Genomic DNA, 18,225 nt, shown 5'->3' with positions numbered 1-18,225 from the left:
TCCGGGGACCGACCAGGAGACGTCGTCGCCCTGCCGCCCCACTTTTAGATGGCGCCCACATTTGGGGTGCACTCGGAATACAGGTGTCAGGGAAGTGTCGTCACGAACCCCGGAAGCCGGAGGCGTGAGCCGCTTCAGCGGAGAGCAAGATGGCAGCGAAATCCGATGGTCGCGGGGTCATCCGGGGATTCGCCCAGCTGCACAACCTGGACGAGGTGGTGGGGACCGGCGAGGGCGACCCGAGGGAAGGCAGCTCCTTCCACATCTGCCACTGCTGCAACACCTCGTCCTGTTACTGGGGCTGCCGGAGCGCCTGTCTGCATTACCTCCGAGGCAAGGGGAAGGGGAGGGGCGGGGGAGGAGGAGGGGACACAGTGCTGGGGCGGCCGCCACAGGAAGAGCGCCTCTGGCTGGACTGTCTGTGGATCATCCTGGCCCTGTTCGTGTTCTTCTGGGACGTGGGGACGGACCTGGCGCTGGCCATCGACTACTACCACAAGCATGACTACCTCTGGTCCGGACTCACCCTCTTCTTGGTGCTGGTGCCCTCGGTGCTGGTCCAGATCCTGAGCTTCAGGTGGTTCGTGCAGGATTACACCGGGGGCGGTCTGGGCTCTGTGGAAGGGCTGAGCAACCGGAGAGCTACGGCAGGGCTGAGTGCACAGGGAAGGGACAGGTGCTGCCTGCTCTCTGTGTGGCTGTGGCAGACCCTCATACACATCTTCCAGATGGGACAAGTATGGAGGTAAGATAACCTGAAGGATGATGATCTGTCTGTCTGTCTGTCTGTCTGTCTGTCTGTCTGTCCTCTCTAGACATGTGGGAGCTCCCATTAGTAACATGTCTGTCTGTCTGTCTGTCTGTCTGTCTGTCTGTCTGAGTGCCCACGGACACACCACCTGAGACCAAAGTGCAGTGTGTTACACCCACACTCTACACTCTTCCTACTCTTCCCCCCACCCCCCATCTCCTCTCCTCTCATCCTGCCCTCCACTGATTGTGTGTTTCTCTGTGTCACCTGGGATAACCTCTGGTACATGATGAACACACCGACCAGCAGTGAATCTGTCCGTCTGGTCTGGTCTGCCTGAAAATGGCCACTGCTTTCAACAATAGCCTGTAAGGGGCTTTTCACACGAGGGATTGTTGTTTTGGGATTTGCATGCACCTTCCCCCATCACACCCCCACCTTTAGGATGATAAGAGAACAAATGTGTACCCAGTCTCACAGTCATTGCTGCTCAATCGCTTAGACCCTCATGAGAACAATTGATGTCTCCTCCATTGTAGCCTAAGTGTGTGTCTCTCCATGCACCGTATGCAGAGAGAGAGAGAGGTAGCCTGAAGAGCGTGTCTTCCTGTGAGAGATGGAGTCAGGCACAGCGCTATAGTGCATGTTTAGGATTTCTAAGCGCCAATGCTCCACCCGCCCGCCCTCACGAAAAACAGCCTACACAACTCTGAAACCAGCATCTGCTTTCATGGCTACCGCGACTCGTCGTCCCATAACCCCCCCCCCCTCTCTCACAGACATGATGTCATCCAGCATCCAGTCCTTTGCGTCGCTGGCTCGGTGCTTCAGGTTTTCACCTTCCGCTGCTCGGCTATTACTCAAAAAGGAAAACGTCTGTCGGAGAGACCGTGTGCATCTGTCTAGGCTGGGCTACTCAAAGTCTTCGTGTGGTGCGCGTAATTTGTGTTAGCTGACGTGACATGCAGCTGGACAGTAGTAAAATGTGACAGCGTTGCTGTCTGTCCTTGTTGCTGTGAACTGGCGCACTGAGCCGGGAGCCGAACCATAGATCCAGTGTTTCTCAGAATCGACAGCAGAGAGTTGTTGTTGTTTTTTTGTTTGTTTTTTATTTATTTTATTTTTGGTGCAGACAGACGCAGTGCCTGACATTTAATGGGAAATGTAGCCTGGCTGTATCCATGATGGCTGTTTCTGTCTGTAGTGCGGGTGCTATAAATCAGAGACTGGCAGCTCAGCTCCTTGAGATTAAAGGCATAAATGGTCCCAATAGTTCTTACGGTCATACTGTGCCTGGTGGAGAAATGCATTTTTACCTTTTAACCTAACCCATGACAATACAAAATGTGTGTCTGTTGTATGTGTGTGTGTGCAGTGTGTCTTTGTGTGTGTGTGTGTTTGTGCAGTGTGTCTTTGTGTGTGTGTGTGTTTGTGCAGTGTGTCTTTGTGTGTGTGTGTGTGTGTTTGTGCAGTGTGTCTTTGTGTGTGTGTTCACACTGGACAGCTGCCTCTCTTATCATCAGTCAGATGCGTTTTAAAGCTGTTTTGATGTGGTCCCCAGTCACCACACATATTTATACCGACCAAAAAATATAAATGTAACATTTAAAAGATTTCACTGAGTTCCAGTTCATAAAAGGAAATCAGTCAAATTAAATAACTTGATTAGGCCCTAATCTATGTGTTAACACATGACTAGGCAGAGGCACAATCACAATGAGCTTTCACTCACAAAAGGGATTTACTACAGACAGAAATACTCCTTGGCTTATGGTAGAGAAATGAAAATGTAATTGTCTGACAACAACTCTTGTTGGACATTCCTGCAGTCAGCACGCCAATTGCACGCTCCCTCAAAACTCAAAACAATCTGTGGCAAAACTGCACATTTTTAAAGTGACCTTTTATTGTCCCCCAGCACAAGGTGCACCTGCGTAATAATCGTGCTGTTTAATCAGTTTCTTGATATGCCACACCTGTCAGATGGATTATCTTGGCAAATGAGAAATGCAAAAGAAGAGGGTATGACCCGTGTCTTCCTGTGAGAGAAGACACACGATTATCTTGGCAAATGAGAAATGCTAATCTTAACAGGGATATAAAAACATTTGTGCACAAAATGTGTAAAGAAATAAGCTTTTTGTGCAAATGGAACTTTTCTGGGATCTTTTTATTTCAGCTCATGCAACACGGGACCAACAATTTACATGTTACGTTTATGTTTTTTACTCAGTATAATTTGAGTGTCTTCAATCTAACAAATCTAGAGTAAGAAAAAGACCCTCCCTGTCTGTGATTATAGTTCAGTCCCAAAACATTATCACAGAAGTAGACCCTGTGGTGATAAAATATTAGCCAAGGGCAGGGGGTAGTATTTTGCTTCAGTCTTCTATTTGTGCCGCAGATAAATTATTCTAATTTACTCTCTCTCTCCAAGAGAACTGTCAACCCCCTCTCTCCCTCACTCACACACACACACGCACATACACACACGCACGCACGCACACACACACACACACACGCGCGCGCACGCACGCACATGCACGCACGCACGCACACACACACACACACACACACACACACACACACACACACACTGGCTCCCTTCCTAGGTGTTACTACTACCAGTCTCTGTTACTACTACCTACTCTACCTCAGTCTCTGTTACTACTACCACTCTACCTCAGTCTCTGTTACTACTACCTACTCTACCTCAGTCTCTGTTACTACTACCACTCTACCTCAGTCTCTGTTACTACTAAACACTCTTCCTCAGTCTCTGTTACTACTACCACTCTACCTCAGTCTCTGTTACTACTACCAGTCTCTGTTACTACTACCACTCTACCTCAGTCTCTGTTACTACTACCACTCTACCTCAGTCTCTGTTACTACTACCACTCTACCTCAGTCTCTGTTACTACTACCCACTCTACCTCAGTCTCTGTTACTACTACCAGTCTCTGTTACTACTACCACTCTACCTCAGTCTCTGTTACTACTACCACTCTACCTCAGTCTCTGTTACTACTACCACTCTACCTCAGTCTCTGTTACTACTACCCACTCTACCTCAGTCTCTGTTACTACTACCACTCTACCTCAGTCTCTGTTACTACTACCACTCTACCTCAGTCTCTGTTACTACTACCACTCTACCTCAGTCTCTGTTACTACTACCACTCTTCCTCAGTCTCTGTTACTATTACCAGTCTCTGTTACTACTACCACTCTACCTCAGTCTGTTACTACTACCACTCTACCTCAGTCTTTGTTACTACTACCACTCTACCTCAGTCTCTGTTACTACTACCACTCTACCTCAGTCTCTGTTACTACTACCCACTCTACCTCAGTCTCTGTTACTACTACCACTCTACCTCAGTCTCTGTTACTACTACCACTCTACCTCAGTCTCTGTTACTACTACCACTCTACCTCAGTCTCTGTTACTACTACCACTCTACCTCAGTCTCTGTTACTACTACCACTCTACCTCAGTCTCTGTTACTACTACCCACTCTACCTCAGTCTCTGTTACTACTACCACTCTACCTCAGTCTCTGTTACTACTACCACTCTACCTCAGTCTCTGTTACTACTACCACTCTACCTCAGTCTCTGTTACTACTACCCACTCTACCTCAGTCTCTGTTACTACTACCACTCTACCTCAGTCTCTGTTACTACTACCACTCTACCTCAGTCTCTGTTACTACTACCCACTCTACCTCAGTCTCTGTTACTACTACCACTCTACCTCAGTCTCTGTTACTACTACCACTCTACCTCAGTCTCTGTTACTACTACCACTCTACCTCAGTCTCTGTTACTACTACCACTCTACCTCAGTCTCTGTTACTACTACCCACTCTACCTCAGTCTCTGTTACTACTACCACTCTACCTCAGTCTCTGTTACTACTACCACTCTACCTCAGTCTCTGTTACTACTACCCACTCTACCTCAGTCTCTGTTACTACTACCACTCTACCTCAGTCTCTGTTACTACTACCACTCTACCTCAGTCTCTGTTACTACTACCACTCTACCTCAGTCTCTGTTACTACTACCACTCTACCTCAGTCTCTGTTACTACTACCACTCTACCTCAGTCTCTGTTACTACTACCACTCTACCTCAGTCTCTGTTACTACTACCCACTCTACCTCAGTCTCTGTTACTACTACCACTCTACCTCAGTCTCTGTTACTACTACCCACTCTACCTCAGTCTCTGTTACTACTACCCACTCTACCTCAGTCTCTGTTACTACTACCCACTCTACCTCTGTCTCTGTTACTACTACCACTCTACCTCAGTCTCTGTTACTACTACCACTCTACCTCAGTCTCTGTTACTACTACCACTCTACCTCAGTCTCTGTTACTACTACCCACTCTACCTCAGTCTCTGTTACTACTACCCACTCTACCTCTGTCTCTGTTACTACTACCAGTCTCTGTTACTACTACCACTCTACCTCCATCTCTGTTACTACTACCCACTCTACCTCAGTCTCTGTTACTACTACCCACTCTACCTCAGTCTCTGTTACTACTACCACTCTACCTCAGTCTCTGTTACTACTACCACTCTACCTCAGTCTCTGTTACTACTACCCACTCTACCTCAGTCTCTGTTACTACTACCACTCTACCTCAGTCTCTGTTACTATTACCCACTCTACCTCAGTCTCTGTTACTACTACCCACTCTACCTCAGTCTCTGTTACTACTACCACTCTACCTCAGTCTCTGTTACTACTACCACTCTACCTCAGTCTCTGTTACTATTACCCACTCTACCTCAGTCTCTGTTACTACTACCCACTCTACCTCAGTCTCTGTTACTACTACCCACTCTACCTCAGTCTCTGTTACTACTACCACTCTACCTCAGTCTCTGTTACTACTACCACTCTACCTCAGTCTCTGTTACTACTACCACTCTACCCCAGTCTCTGTTACTACTACCACTCTACCCCAGTCTCTGTTACTACTACCACTCTACCTCAGTCTCTGTTACTACTACCAGTCTCTGTTACTACTACCACTCTACCTCAGTCTCTGTTACTACTACCCACTCTACCTCAGTCTCTGTTATACTACCAGTCTCTGTTACTACTACCACTCTACCGCAGTCTCTGTTACTACTACCACTCTACCTCAGTCTCTGTTACTACTACCCACTCTACCTCAGTCTCTGTTATTACTACCACTCTACCTCAGTCTCTGTTACTACAACCCACTCTACCTCAGTCTCTGTTACTACTACCACTCTACCTCAGTCTCTGTTACTAATACCAGTCTCTGTTACTACTACCACTCTACCTTAGTCTCTGTTACTACTACCACTCTACCTCAGTCTCTGTTACTACTACCACTCTACCTCAGTCTCTGTTACTACTACCAGTCTACCTCAGACTCTGTTACTACTACCCACTCTACTTCAGTCTCTGTTACTACTACCACTCTACCTCAGTCTCTGTTACTACTACCCACTCTACCTCAGTCTCTGTTACTACTACCACTCTACCTCAGTCTCTGTTACTACTACCACTCTACCTCAGTCTCTGTTACTACTACCCACTCTACCTCAGTCTCTGTTACTACTACCACTCTACCTCAGTCTCTGTTACTACTACCACTCTACCTCAGTCTCTGTTACTACTACCCACTCTACCTCAGTCTCTGTTACTACTACCACTCTACCTCAGTCTCTGTTACTACTACCACTCTACATCAGTCTCTGTTACTACTACCCACTCTACCTCAGTCTCTGTTACTACAACCCACTCTACCTCAGTCTCTGTTACTACTACCAGTCTACCTCAGTCTCTGTTACTACTACCCACTCTACCTCAGTCTCTGTTACTACTACCCACTCTACCTCAGTCTCTGTTACTACTACCAGTCTACCTCAGTCTCTGTTACTACTACCCACTCTACCTCAGTCTCTGTTACTACTACCCACTCTACCCCAGTCTCTGTTACTACTACCACTCTACCTCAGTCTCTGTTACTACTACCAGTCTACCTCAGTCTCTGTTACTACTACCCACTCTACCTCAGTCTCTGTTACTACTACCCACTCTACCCCAGTCTCTGTTACTACTACCACTCTACCTCAGTCTCTGTTACTACTACCTACTCTACCTCAGTCTCTGTTACTACTACCACTCTACCTCAGTCTCTGTTACTAATACCAGTCTCTGTTACTACTACCACTCTACCTTAGTCTCTGTTACTACTACCACTCTACCTCAGTCTCTGTTACTACTACCACTCTACCTCAGTCTCTGTTACTACTACCAGTCTACCTCAGACTCTGTTACTACTACCCACTCTACCTCAGTCTCTGTTACTACTACCACTCTACCTCAGTCTCTGTTACTACTACCACTCTACCTCAGTCTCTGTTACTACTACCACTCTACCTCAGTCTCTGTTACTACTACCACTCTACCTCAGTCTCTGTTACTACTACCACTCTACCTCAGTCTCTGTTACTACTACCACTCTACCTCAGTCTCTGTTACTACTACCACTCTACCTCAGTCTCTGTTACTACTACCACTCTACCTCAGTCTCTGTTACTACTACCACTCTACCTCAGTCTCTGTTACTACTACCACTCTACCCCAGTCTCTGTTACTACTACCACTCTACCTCAGTCTCTGTTACTACTACCACTCTACCTCAGTCTCTGTTACTACTACCACTCTACCTCAGTCTCTGTTACTACTACCACTCTACCTCAGTCTCTGTTACTACTACCACTCTACCCCAGTCTCTGTTACTACTACCACTCTACCTCAGTCTCTGTTACTACTACCACTCTACCTCAGTCTCTGTTACTACTACCCACTCTACCTCAGTCTCTGTTACTACTACCACTCTACCTCAGTCTCTGTTACTACTACCACTCTACCTCAGTCTCTGTTACTACTACCCACTCTACCTCAGTCTCTGTTACTACTACCACTCTACCTCAGTCTCTGTTACTACTACCACTCTACCTCAGTCTCTGTTACTACTACCACTCTACCTCAGTCTCTGTTACTACTACCAGTCTCTGTTACTACTACCACTCTACCTCAGTCTCTGTTACTACTACCACTCTACCTCAGTCTCTGTTACTATGATGCTGTCGTATTTTACACAACACACACGTGTGTTTACTCCAGACCATGTGCACATTGAGAGGAGAGTGTCAGTAGCAGTAAAAGACTGTGGAAGTGCCTCGATAGTCAAAAGTGACTCCCTCTCCTTTTGACACCTCTCGTCTCGTTACGTTGACTCTCGCCTCGTCTCGTCCCCTGTCCTCTCCTCTCCTCTGCTTCAGTCTACTCTCGCCTCCTCTCATTTCCTCTCGACTCCTCTCTTCTCATCTCCTGTCCTCTCCTCTCCTCTGCTTCCGTCTACTCTCGCCTCCTCTCATTTCCTCTCGACTCCTCTCTTCTCATCTCCTGTCCTCTCCTCTCCTCTGCTTCCGTCTACTCTCGCCTCCTCTCATTTCCTCTTGACTCCTCTCTTCTCATCTCCTGTCCTCTCCTCTCATCTTGTCTCCTCTCATCTCATTTCCTCTCGTCTCATCACCTCTCATTTCCTCTCTTCTCATCACCTCTCGTCTCGTCTCGTCTCCTCCCCTGTCCTCTCCTCTTCTCCTCCTCTCTTCTGCTCTCTTATTTTGGGGTTCCGGATCAGTGTGTAGATAAAGGAGACAGATGAAGGAAAAGGAGAATAGTGAGAAACTGTAGACAGTTGAGACCCATAGTATCATCGAGGGAGTGACTCTAGAGTCTCGAGATGCAGCCTAACTCGGCTAACCGAGGGAAAAACATCATGATGGATAGTGTTGACAGACAGAGATCATGTCTCTCTGTGTGTCTTTGTGTCTCTCTGTGGACCCATGCTCTCAGTGGCTGGCTCAGCCAAAATCAAAGGTCAGGAGTCAAACGCTAGGTTTGTCAGATTTACCCAGAGTTCACATCCTCCAAAGCGCTCCAATGGATACGACACTGAGATGATTACCACTAGGCCATATAGCAGCCAGCAGGATTGAGGCAGTGGTAATACATTATACAAGTAGTACTACATAGTGCAATATATTATACTAGTAGTACTACATAGTGCAATATATTATACTAGTAGTACTACACAGTGCAATATATTATACTAGTAGTACTACATAGTGCAATATATTATACTGGTAGAACTACATAGTGCAATATATTATACTAGTAGTACTACATAGTGCAATATATTATACTAGTAGTACTACATAGTGCAATATATTATACTAGTAGTACTACATAGTGCAATATATTACATTAGTAGTACTACAGGAGGTCTACTACAGGCTACTACAGGTAGTCTAATGGTTAGAGCGGCAGGTTGCCTAGTGGTTAGAGGAGGCAGGTAGTCTAGCGGTTAGAGGAGGCAGGTAGCCTAGCGGTTAGAGGAGGCAGGTAGCCTAGTGATTAGAGAGGCAGGTAGCCTAGTGGTTAGAGGAGGCAGGTAGCCTAGTGGTTAGAGGAGGCAGGTAGCCTAGTGGTTAGAGGAGGATGGTAGCCTAGTGGTTAGAGGAGGCAGGTAGTCTAGTGGTTAGAGGAGGCAGGTAGTCTAGTGGTTAGAGGAGGCAGGTAGCCTAGTGGTTAGAGGAGGCAGGTAGTCTAGTGGTTAGAGGAGGCAGGTAGTCTAGTGGTTAGAGGAGGCAGGTAGCCTAGTGGTTAGAGGAGGCAGGTAGTCTAGTGGTTAGAGGAGGCAGGTAGTCTAGTGGTTAGAGGAGGCAGGTAGCCTAGTGGTTAGAGGAGGCAGGTAGCCTAGTGGTTAGAGGAGGCAGGTAGCCTAGTGGTTAGAGGAGGCAGGTAGGCTAGTGGTTAGAGAGGCAGGTAGCCTAGTGGTTGTCGTGGCAGGTAGCCTAGTGGTTAGAGCGACAGGTAGGCTAGTGGTTAGAGGAGGCAGGTAGTCTAGTGGTTAGAGGAGGCAGGTAGTCTAGTGGTTAGAGGAGGCAGGTAGCCTAGTGGTTAGAGGAGGCAGGTAGGCTAGTGGTTAGAGAGGCAGGTAGCCTAGTGGTTGTCGTGGCAGGTAGCCCAGTGGTTAGAGCGACAGGTAGGCTAGTGGTTAGAAGAGGCAGGTAGCCTAGTGGTTGTCGTGGCAGGTAGCCCAGTGGTTAGAGCGACAGGTAGGCTAGTGGTTAGAAGAGGCAGGTTGCCTAGTGGTTAGAGAGGCAGGTAGCCTAGTGGTTAGAGCGGCAGGTAGCCTAGTGGTTAGAGGAGGCAGATAGCCTAGTGGTTAGAGGAAGCAGGTAGCCTAATGGTTAGAGGAGACAGGTAGCCTAGTGGTTAGAGGAGGCAGGTAGTCTAGTGGTTAGAGGAGGCAGGTAGCCTAGTGGTTAGAGCATTGGTCCAGTAATCAAAATGTTGCTGGATCGAATCCCTGAGCTGACAAGGCAAAAATCTGTTCTGGCCCTGAACAAGGCAGTTAACCCATTGTTCCCCGGGCCCCGAACAAGGCATTTAACCCATTGTTCCCCGGGCCCTGAACAAGGCATTTAAACCACTGTTCCCCGGGCCCTGAACAAGGCATTTAAACCACTGTTCCCCGGACCCTGAACAAGGCATTTAAACCACTGTTCCCCGGACCCCGAACAAGGCAGTTAACCCATTGTTCCCCGGACCCCGAACAAGGCAGTTAACCCATTGTTCCCTGGACCCCGAACAAGGCAGTTAACCCATTGTTCCCCGGACCCCGAACAAGGCATTTAACCCACTGTTCCCCGGACCCCGAACAAGGCATTTAACCCACTGTTCCCCGGACCCCGAACAAGGCAGTTAACCCATTGTTCCCCGGACCCCGAACAATTCATTTAACCCACTGTTCCCCGGACCCCGAACAAGGCATTTAACCCACTGTTCCCCGGACTCCAAACTAGGCAGTTAACCCATTGTTCCCCGGACCCCGAACAAGGCATTTAACCCACTGTTCCCCAGGCCCTGAAGACATTGATGTTTTAGGACTGTAGAGATGAGATCTTCTGCTGTTTCAAAGGTAGACACTTCTGTTTTTTTTTGTGATCAACCAATTTCCACTGTCTGTGAATGAACATCAGAATAGACGATGCGCGTATTCACCGCTGTAGCATCAACAGGCGGCTCACACAACAACGTAGTTCCAACTGAAACCGTCGTCACGTCAACACTGGTTAGAAGGAAGAGCCGTGTTTTCGATTTGCAGGAGGACTCAGTGCGCTGATGTCTCATTGAGCTCAGCTGTGTGTGTGTGTGTGTGTCTGTGTCCGTGTGTGTCCGTGTGTGTGTGTGTGTGTGTGTATGATAGACAGCTTAATCAGTGGAAGACAAAATCAGTGTCTGTCTGCAAAGGCTCACGTCCCTCCCCGAGGAAACCCTTCAGTAGGATCTGCAGCTCTTTGGGACAAGCTGCACATCCGTTCTCTTACACTAGCTGTCTCTCTCTCTCTCTCTCTCTCTCTCTGTCTCTCTCTCTTTCTCTCTCTGTCTCTCGCTTTTACACACACACACACATACACACACACACATATATACACACACACGCACGCACGCACGCACGCACGCACACACACACACACACACACACACACACACACACACACACACACACACACACACACACACACACACACACACACACACACACACACACACACACACACACAGAGAGAGAGAGACGATCATGCTGGAAAGAACATTGTGTACAGATGCGTTGAAATAGAAGAGTCTTGTTCAGAGTGTGGATTCATTACAAGTACATGTTGGGGGGTTGTCCAGCACCGAAAAGCTCCAATAACAAGACTGAGGCTGAGGTGGGCCTCTGTCTATCTGAAGTCACATCAGCTCTGATTGGCATATGCCTTTACTCTGTTGTGTGCCCTCTATAGACCAGGACAAGGCTGAGTCAGCTTCCAGGAAACAGTCCGTAACGCTACAACTTAATGTAACTGTTCTGTTCTACTCTGTTCTGTTCTGTTCTACTCTCTTCTGTTCTGTTCTACTCTGTTCTGTTCTACTCTGTTCTGTTCTGTTCTACTCTGTTCTGTTCTGTTCTACTCTGTTCTGTTCTGTTCTACTCTGTTGTTCTGTTCTGTTCTCCTCTGTTCTGTTCTGTTCTACTCTGTTCTGTTTTGTTCTACTCTGTTCTGTTCTGTTCTACTCTGTTCTGTTCTGTTCTACTCTGTTCTGTTCTGTTCTACTCTGTTGTTCTGTTCTGTTCTCCTCTGTTCTGTTCTGTTCTACTCTGTTCTGTTTTGTTCTACTCTGTTCTGTTCTGTTCTATTCTATTCTTTTCTTTTCTAGTCTGTTCCCCTCGGTTCTATTCTGTTCTGCTCTCTTCTACTCCCTTCGGTTCTATGCTGTTCTGTTCTACTCTGTTCTGCTCTGCTCTGCTCTGCTCTGTTCTGTTCTGCTCTGTTCTATTCTATTCTGTTCTAGTCTGTTCTCCTCGGTTCTATTCTGTTCTGCTCTCTTCTACTCCCTTCAGTTCTGCTCTGTTCTAGTCTGTTCGGTTCAGTTCTGCTCTAGTCTGTTCTGTTCTAATCTGCTTTAGCTAGTTAGCTCTGTTCTGTTCTACTCTGCTCTGTTCTGTTCTGTTTTGTTCTGTTCTGTTTTGTTCTACTCTCCTCTGTTCTGTTCTACTCTGCTCTGTTTTGTTCTGTTCTGTTTTGTTCTACTCTACTCTGTTCTGTTCTACTCTGGTCTGTTCTGCTCTGTTCTGTTCTACTCTGTTCTGTTCGACCCTGTTCTGTTATACTCTGTTCTGTTATACTCTGCTCTGCTCTGTTCTGTTCTGTTCTGCTCTGCTCTGTTCTGCTCTGTTCTGTTCTGCTGTGTTCTGCTCTGTTCTGCTCTGCTCTGTTCTGCTCTGTTCTTCTCTGCTCTGCTCTGCTCTGTTCTGCTCTGTTCTGCTGTGTTCTGCTGTGTTCTGCTCTGTTCTGTTCTGCTCTGCTCTGTTCTGCTCTGCTCTGTTCTGTTCTGCTCTGTTCTGTTCTGTTCTGTTCTGTTCTGTCCTAATCTGTTCTGTTCTGTTCTAATCTGCTCTGTTCTGCTCTGCTCTGTTCTGTTCTGCTCTGTTCTGTTCTGTTCTGTTCTGTTCTGTCCTAATCTGTTCTGTTCTGTTCTAATCTGCTCTGTTCTGTTCTGCTCTGTTCTGTTCTGTTCTGTTCTGTTCTGTCCTAATCTGTTCTGTTCTGTTCTAATCTGCTCTGTTCTGCTCTGCTCTGTTCTGCTCTGCTCTGTTCTGTTCTGTTCTGTTCTGTCCTAATCTGTTCTGTTCTGTTCTGCTCTGTTCTGTTCTAATCTGCTCTGCTCTGTTCTGTTCTGTTCTGCTCTGTTCTCTCTGGCAAATGCCACATCTTTTGATCCATCTTTAGCCCAGTGGGCCTGTCTACATTGTGGTTTTAATTAAAAAAAATCATCATTATTTGGCTGATAATTGAGGCCTCTTGAAGAACACGGGGGGCTGTTGTGTAAGAAGTGCCAGAGTGATTTCTTGTCCCAGGCTCCCAGGCTCTCCCTGCTCTGCAGTATGTCTTGTCTGATCCATCACAACAGCGATCACACTGTGTCTAAACGCCAACAATCTAATGTCGGGATTAAAGTTGAATCCAGAATAACACAGCTCTGTCATAGAGCAACAGATAGACAAGCTGCTGTCTGTGATATCTGCACACACACACACACACACACACACACACACACACACACACACACACACACACACACACACACACACACACACACACACACACACACACACACACACACACACACACACACACACACACACACACACACACACACTGTCTGCTGTCTTGCTAGATATTAACGCAGGCTGAGCAGACTAAAGCTGCGTGTAGTTGGTTGCCAAGAAGGTTTGCAGGAGCAGAGAAGTGAGATGCCGTGACTATATAGCGCTCCAAGATGGAGGGAGGGGCAGAGGGGAGAGAGAGAGAGAGGGGGGGGGGTGTAAAGAGAGAGGGAGAGGCGGAGAGAAGGGAAGAAGGACGAGATGTAACTCAAATAGCCTCCTCTAACCCTATAAAGAATAAACCTTTTGAACAGAGCCCTATGGGGTGTTAAAGGTCAGGGTCAAATTACATGGGTTTAGTCTGATGGGATTTTAAATGCTCCAGTAGACGACAGTACACTACTTACACTATAAAACACCGGACGCTTCGTTAGGACAGGGGTATTCAACTCTGACCCCACGTGGTCTGGAGACTGCTGCTTTTCTGTTCTACCTGATAATGAATTGCTCCCACCTGGTGTCCCAGGTCTAAATCAGGCCCCGATTAGAGGGGAATCACCCACCTGGTGTCCCAGGTCTAAATCAGGCCCCGATTAGAGGGGAATCACCCACCTGGTGTCCCAGGTCTAAATCAGTCCCTGATTAGAGGGGAATCACCCACCTGGTGTCCCAGGTCTAAATCAGGTCCCGATTAGAGGGGAATCACCCACCTGGTGTCCCAGGTCTAAATCAGTCCCCGATTAGAGGGGAATCACCCACCTGGTGTCCCAGGTCTAAATCAGGCCCTGATTAGAGGGGAATCACCCACCTGGTGTCCCAGGTCTAAATCAGGTCCCGATTAGAGGGGAATCACCCACCTGGTGTCCCAGGTCTAAATCAGTCCCCGATTAGAGGGGAATCACCCACCTGGTGTCCCAGGTCTAAATCAGTCCCTGATTAGAGGGGAATCACTCACCTGGTGTCCCAGGTCTAAATCAGTCCCTGATTAGAGGGGAATCACCCACCTGGTGTCCCAGGTCTAAATCAGGCCCTGATTAGAGGGGAATCACTCACCTGGTGTCCCAGGTCTAAATCAGGCCCTGATTAGAGGGGGTTCACCCACCTGGTGTCCCAGGTCTAAATCAGGCCCCGATTAGAGGGGAATCACCCAGCTGGTGTCCCAGGTCTAAACCAGTCCCTGATTAGAGGGGGTTCACCCACCTGGTGTCCCAGGTCTAAATCAGTCCCCGATTAGAGGGGAATCACCCACCTGGTGTCCCAGGTCTAAATCAGGCCCTGATTAGAGGGGAATGTAGCAGAGTTGAGTTTGAGGGCTTTAGAGCCTGCTGCTTTCACAGCCCCAATTATGTATTTTGTCATTCAGGACAACAACAAAAAACAGGACCTAGACAACGGTTCCTCAGGTAACCCCCTAGGACCTAGACAACGCTTCCTCAGGTAACCCTCCAGGACCTAGACAACGGTTCCTCAGGTAACCCTCCAGGACCTAGACAACGGTTCCTCAGGTAACCCCCTAGGACCTAGACAACGGTTCCTCAGGTAACCCCCTAGGACCTAGACAATGGTTCCTCAGGTAACCCCCTAGGACCTAGACAACGGTTCCTCAGGTAACCCCCTAGGACCTAGACAACGGTTCCTCAGGTAACCCCCTAGACAACGGTTCCTCAGGTAACCCCCTAGGACCTAGACAACGGATCCTCAGGTAACCCCCTAGGGCCTAGACAACGGTTCCTCAGGTAACCCCCTAGGACCTAGACAACGGTTCCTCAGGTAACCCCCTAGGACCTAGACAACGGTTCCTCAGGTAACCCTCCAGGACCTAGACAACGGTTCCTCAGGTGAACCCCCTAGGACCTAGACAACGGTTCCTCAGGTGAACCACCCTCTATATGTAGTGGAGTGCGCTGGGTTCAGTGCCTGGTGAACATGGAGAGATGGCACCATCTGAAAACCACACCGTACACTGTAGACAGTATTAGTGTACTACTTGCCATAGTGACATTTGATATGCATTTGATATGCAGCCGATGATGGTGCTCCATTAAACAGCCTGTGGTCTGAGTTCTCTGTGTGGTATGTCTCCTGAGTTCACTGTATGGTATGTCTCCTGAGTTCACTGTGTGGTATGTCTCCTGAGTTCACTGTGTGGTATGTCTCCTGAGTTCACAGTCTGGTATGTCTCCTGAGTTCACAGTCTGGTATGTCTCCTGAGTTCACTGTGTGGTATGTCTCCTGAGTTCACAGTCTGGTATGTCTCCTGAGTTCACTGTGTGGTATGTCTCCTGAGTTCACTGTGTGGTATGTCTCCTGAGTTCACAGTCTGCTATGTCTCCTGAGTTCACAGTCTGGTATGTCTCCTGAGTTCACAGTCTGGTATATCTCCTGAGTTCACTGTGTGGTATGTCTCCTGAGTTCACTGTCTGGTATGTCTCCTGAGTTCACTGTGTGGTATGTCTCCTGAGTTCTCTGTATGGTATGTCTCCTGAGTTCACTGTGTGGTATGTCTCCTGAGTTCACTGTCTGGTATGTCTCCTGAGTTCACTGTGTGGTATGTCTCCTGAGTTCACTGTGTGGTATGTCTCCTGAGTTCACTGTGTGGTATGTCTCCTGAGTTCACTGTATGTTATGTCTCCTGAGTTCACTGTGTGGTATGTCTCCTGAGTTCACTGTGTGGTATGTCTCCTGAGTTCACTGTGTGGTATGTCTCCTGAGTTCACTGTGTGGTATGTCTCCTGAGTTCACTGTATGGTATGTCTCCTGAGTTCTCTGTATGGTATGTCTCCTGAGTTCACTGTGTGGTATGTCTCCTTAGTTCACTGTATGGTATGTCTCCTGAGTTCACAGTCTGCTATGTCTCCTGAGTTCACAGTCTGCTATGTCTCCTGAGTTCACTGTATGGTATGTCTCCTGAGTTCACTGTGTGGTATGTCTCCTGAGTTCACTGTATGGTATGTCTCTTGAGTTCACTGTCTGGTTCGTCATCCACCAATTGTGCAAGTTCTCCCACTTATAAAGATGAGAGAGGCCTGTAATTTTCATCATAGGTACGCTTCAACTATGAAAGACAAAATTAGAAAATAAAATCCAGAAAATCACATTGTAGGATTTTTAATGAATTTATTTGCAAATTATAGTGGAAAATAAGTATTTGGTCAATAACAAAAGTTTATCTCAATACTTTGTTATATACCCTTTGTTGGCAATGACAGAGGTCAAACGTTTTCTGTAAGTCTTCAGAAGGTTTTCACACACTGATGCTGGTATTTTGGTCCGTCCGTCTGTCTGTCTGTCACTTAGTTAAAGTCATCATATATTATTTTCTATGCTAGTTAAAGTGATCATATCCACTGTCTTGTACGGTTAAACAAATCACATATTCCCTCCCTCCCTCCCTCCCTCCACATAAAGCTGTAATTGACCTCATTTTCAGGAAACTAGAGCATCTGTCGTCCTCCGGTTCCCAGACCTCCCATTCTCCCCCTCTGCTCCTCTGGTTCCCAGACCTCCCATTCTCCCCCTCTGCTCCTCTGGTTCCCAGACCTCCCATTCTCCCCCTCTGCTCCTCTGGTTCCCAGACCTCCCATTCTCCTCCTCTGCTCCTCTGGTTCCCAGACCTCCCATTCTCCCCTCTGCTCCTCTGGTTCCCAGACCTCCCATTCTCCCCCTCTGCTCCTCTGGTTCCCAGACCTCCCATTCTCCCCCTCTGCTCCTCTGGTTCCCAGACCTCCCATTCTCCTCCTCTGCTCCTCTGGTTCCCAGACCTCCCATTCTCCCCCTCTGCTCCTCCAGTTCCCAGACCTCCCATTCTCCCCCTCTGCTCCTCTGGTTCCCAGACCTCCCATTCTCCCTCTCTGCTCCTCTGGTTCCCAGACCTCCCATTCTCCTCCTCTGCTCCTCTGGTTCCCAGACCTCCCATTCTCCCCTCTGCTCCTCTGGTTCCCAGACCTCCCATTCTCCCTCTCTGCTCCTCTGGTTCCCAGACCTCCCATTCTCCCCCTCTGCTCCTCTGGTTCCCAGACCTCCCATTCTCCTCCTCTGCTCCTCTGGTTCCCAGACCTCCCATTCTCCCCCTCTGCTCCTCTGGTTCCCAGATCTCCCATTCTCCCCCTCTGCTCCTCTGGTTCCCAGACCTCCCATTCTCCCCCTCTGCTCCTCTGGTTCCCAGACCTCCCATTCTCCTCCTCTGCTCCTCTGGTTCCCAGACCTCCCATTCTCCCTCTCTGCTCCTCCAGTTCCCAGACCTCCCATTCTCCCCCTCTGCTCCTCCAGTTCCCAGACCTCCCATTCTCCCCCTCTGCTCCTCTGGTTCCCAGACCTCCCATTCTCCCTCTCTGCTCCTCTGGTTCCCAGACCTCCCATTCTCCTCCTCTGCTCCTCTGGTTCCCAGACCTCCCATTCTCCCCCTCTGCTCCTCTGGTTCCCAGACCTCCCATTCTCCCCCTCTGCTCCTCTGGTTCCCAGACCTCCCATTCTCCCCCTCTGCTCCTCTGGTTCCCAGACCTCCCATTCTCCCCTCTGCTCCTCTGGTTCCCAGACCTCCCATTCTCCCTCTCTGCTCCTCTGGTTCCCAGACCTCCCATTCTCCCCCTCTGCTCCTCTGGTTCCCAGACCTCCCATTCTCCCCTCTGCTCCTCTGGTTCCCAGACCTCCCATTCTCCCCCTCTGCTCCTCTGGTTCCCAGACCTC

General features: G+C 48.4%; 1 protein-coding gene across 1 annotated transcript in view; it reads left to right on the top strand.

Annotated features, from left to right (window-relative positions):
* Positions 1 to 149: 149 nt before the first annotated feature.
* Positions 150 to 18,225, top strand: part of LOC135557999 (XK-related protein 6) — a 103,682-nt gene continuing 85,606 nt past the window's right edge. Inside the window, exon 1 of the mRNA XM_064991761.1 lies at positions 150 to 745. Coding sequence (XP_064847833.1) covers positions 150 to 745 — 596 coding nt within the window. The remainder of the gene's footprint in view (positions 746 to 18,225) is intronic.

Source organism: Oncorhynchus masou, chromosome 16 (assembly GCF_036934945.1).
Source record: "Oncorhynchus masou masou isolate Uvic2021 chromosome 16, UVic_Omas_1.1, whole genome shotgun sequence".
In the NCBI taxonomy this organism is placed as follows: Eukaryota; Metazoa; Chordata; class Actinopteri; order Salmoniformes; family Salmonidae; genus Oncorhynchus; species Oncorhynchus masou.
Note: the sequence above shows the minus strand (reverse complement) of the source record. Positions and strands in the feature narration are given on the sequence as shown.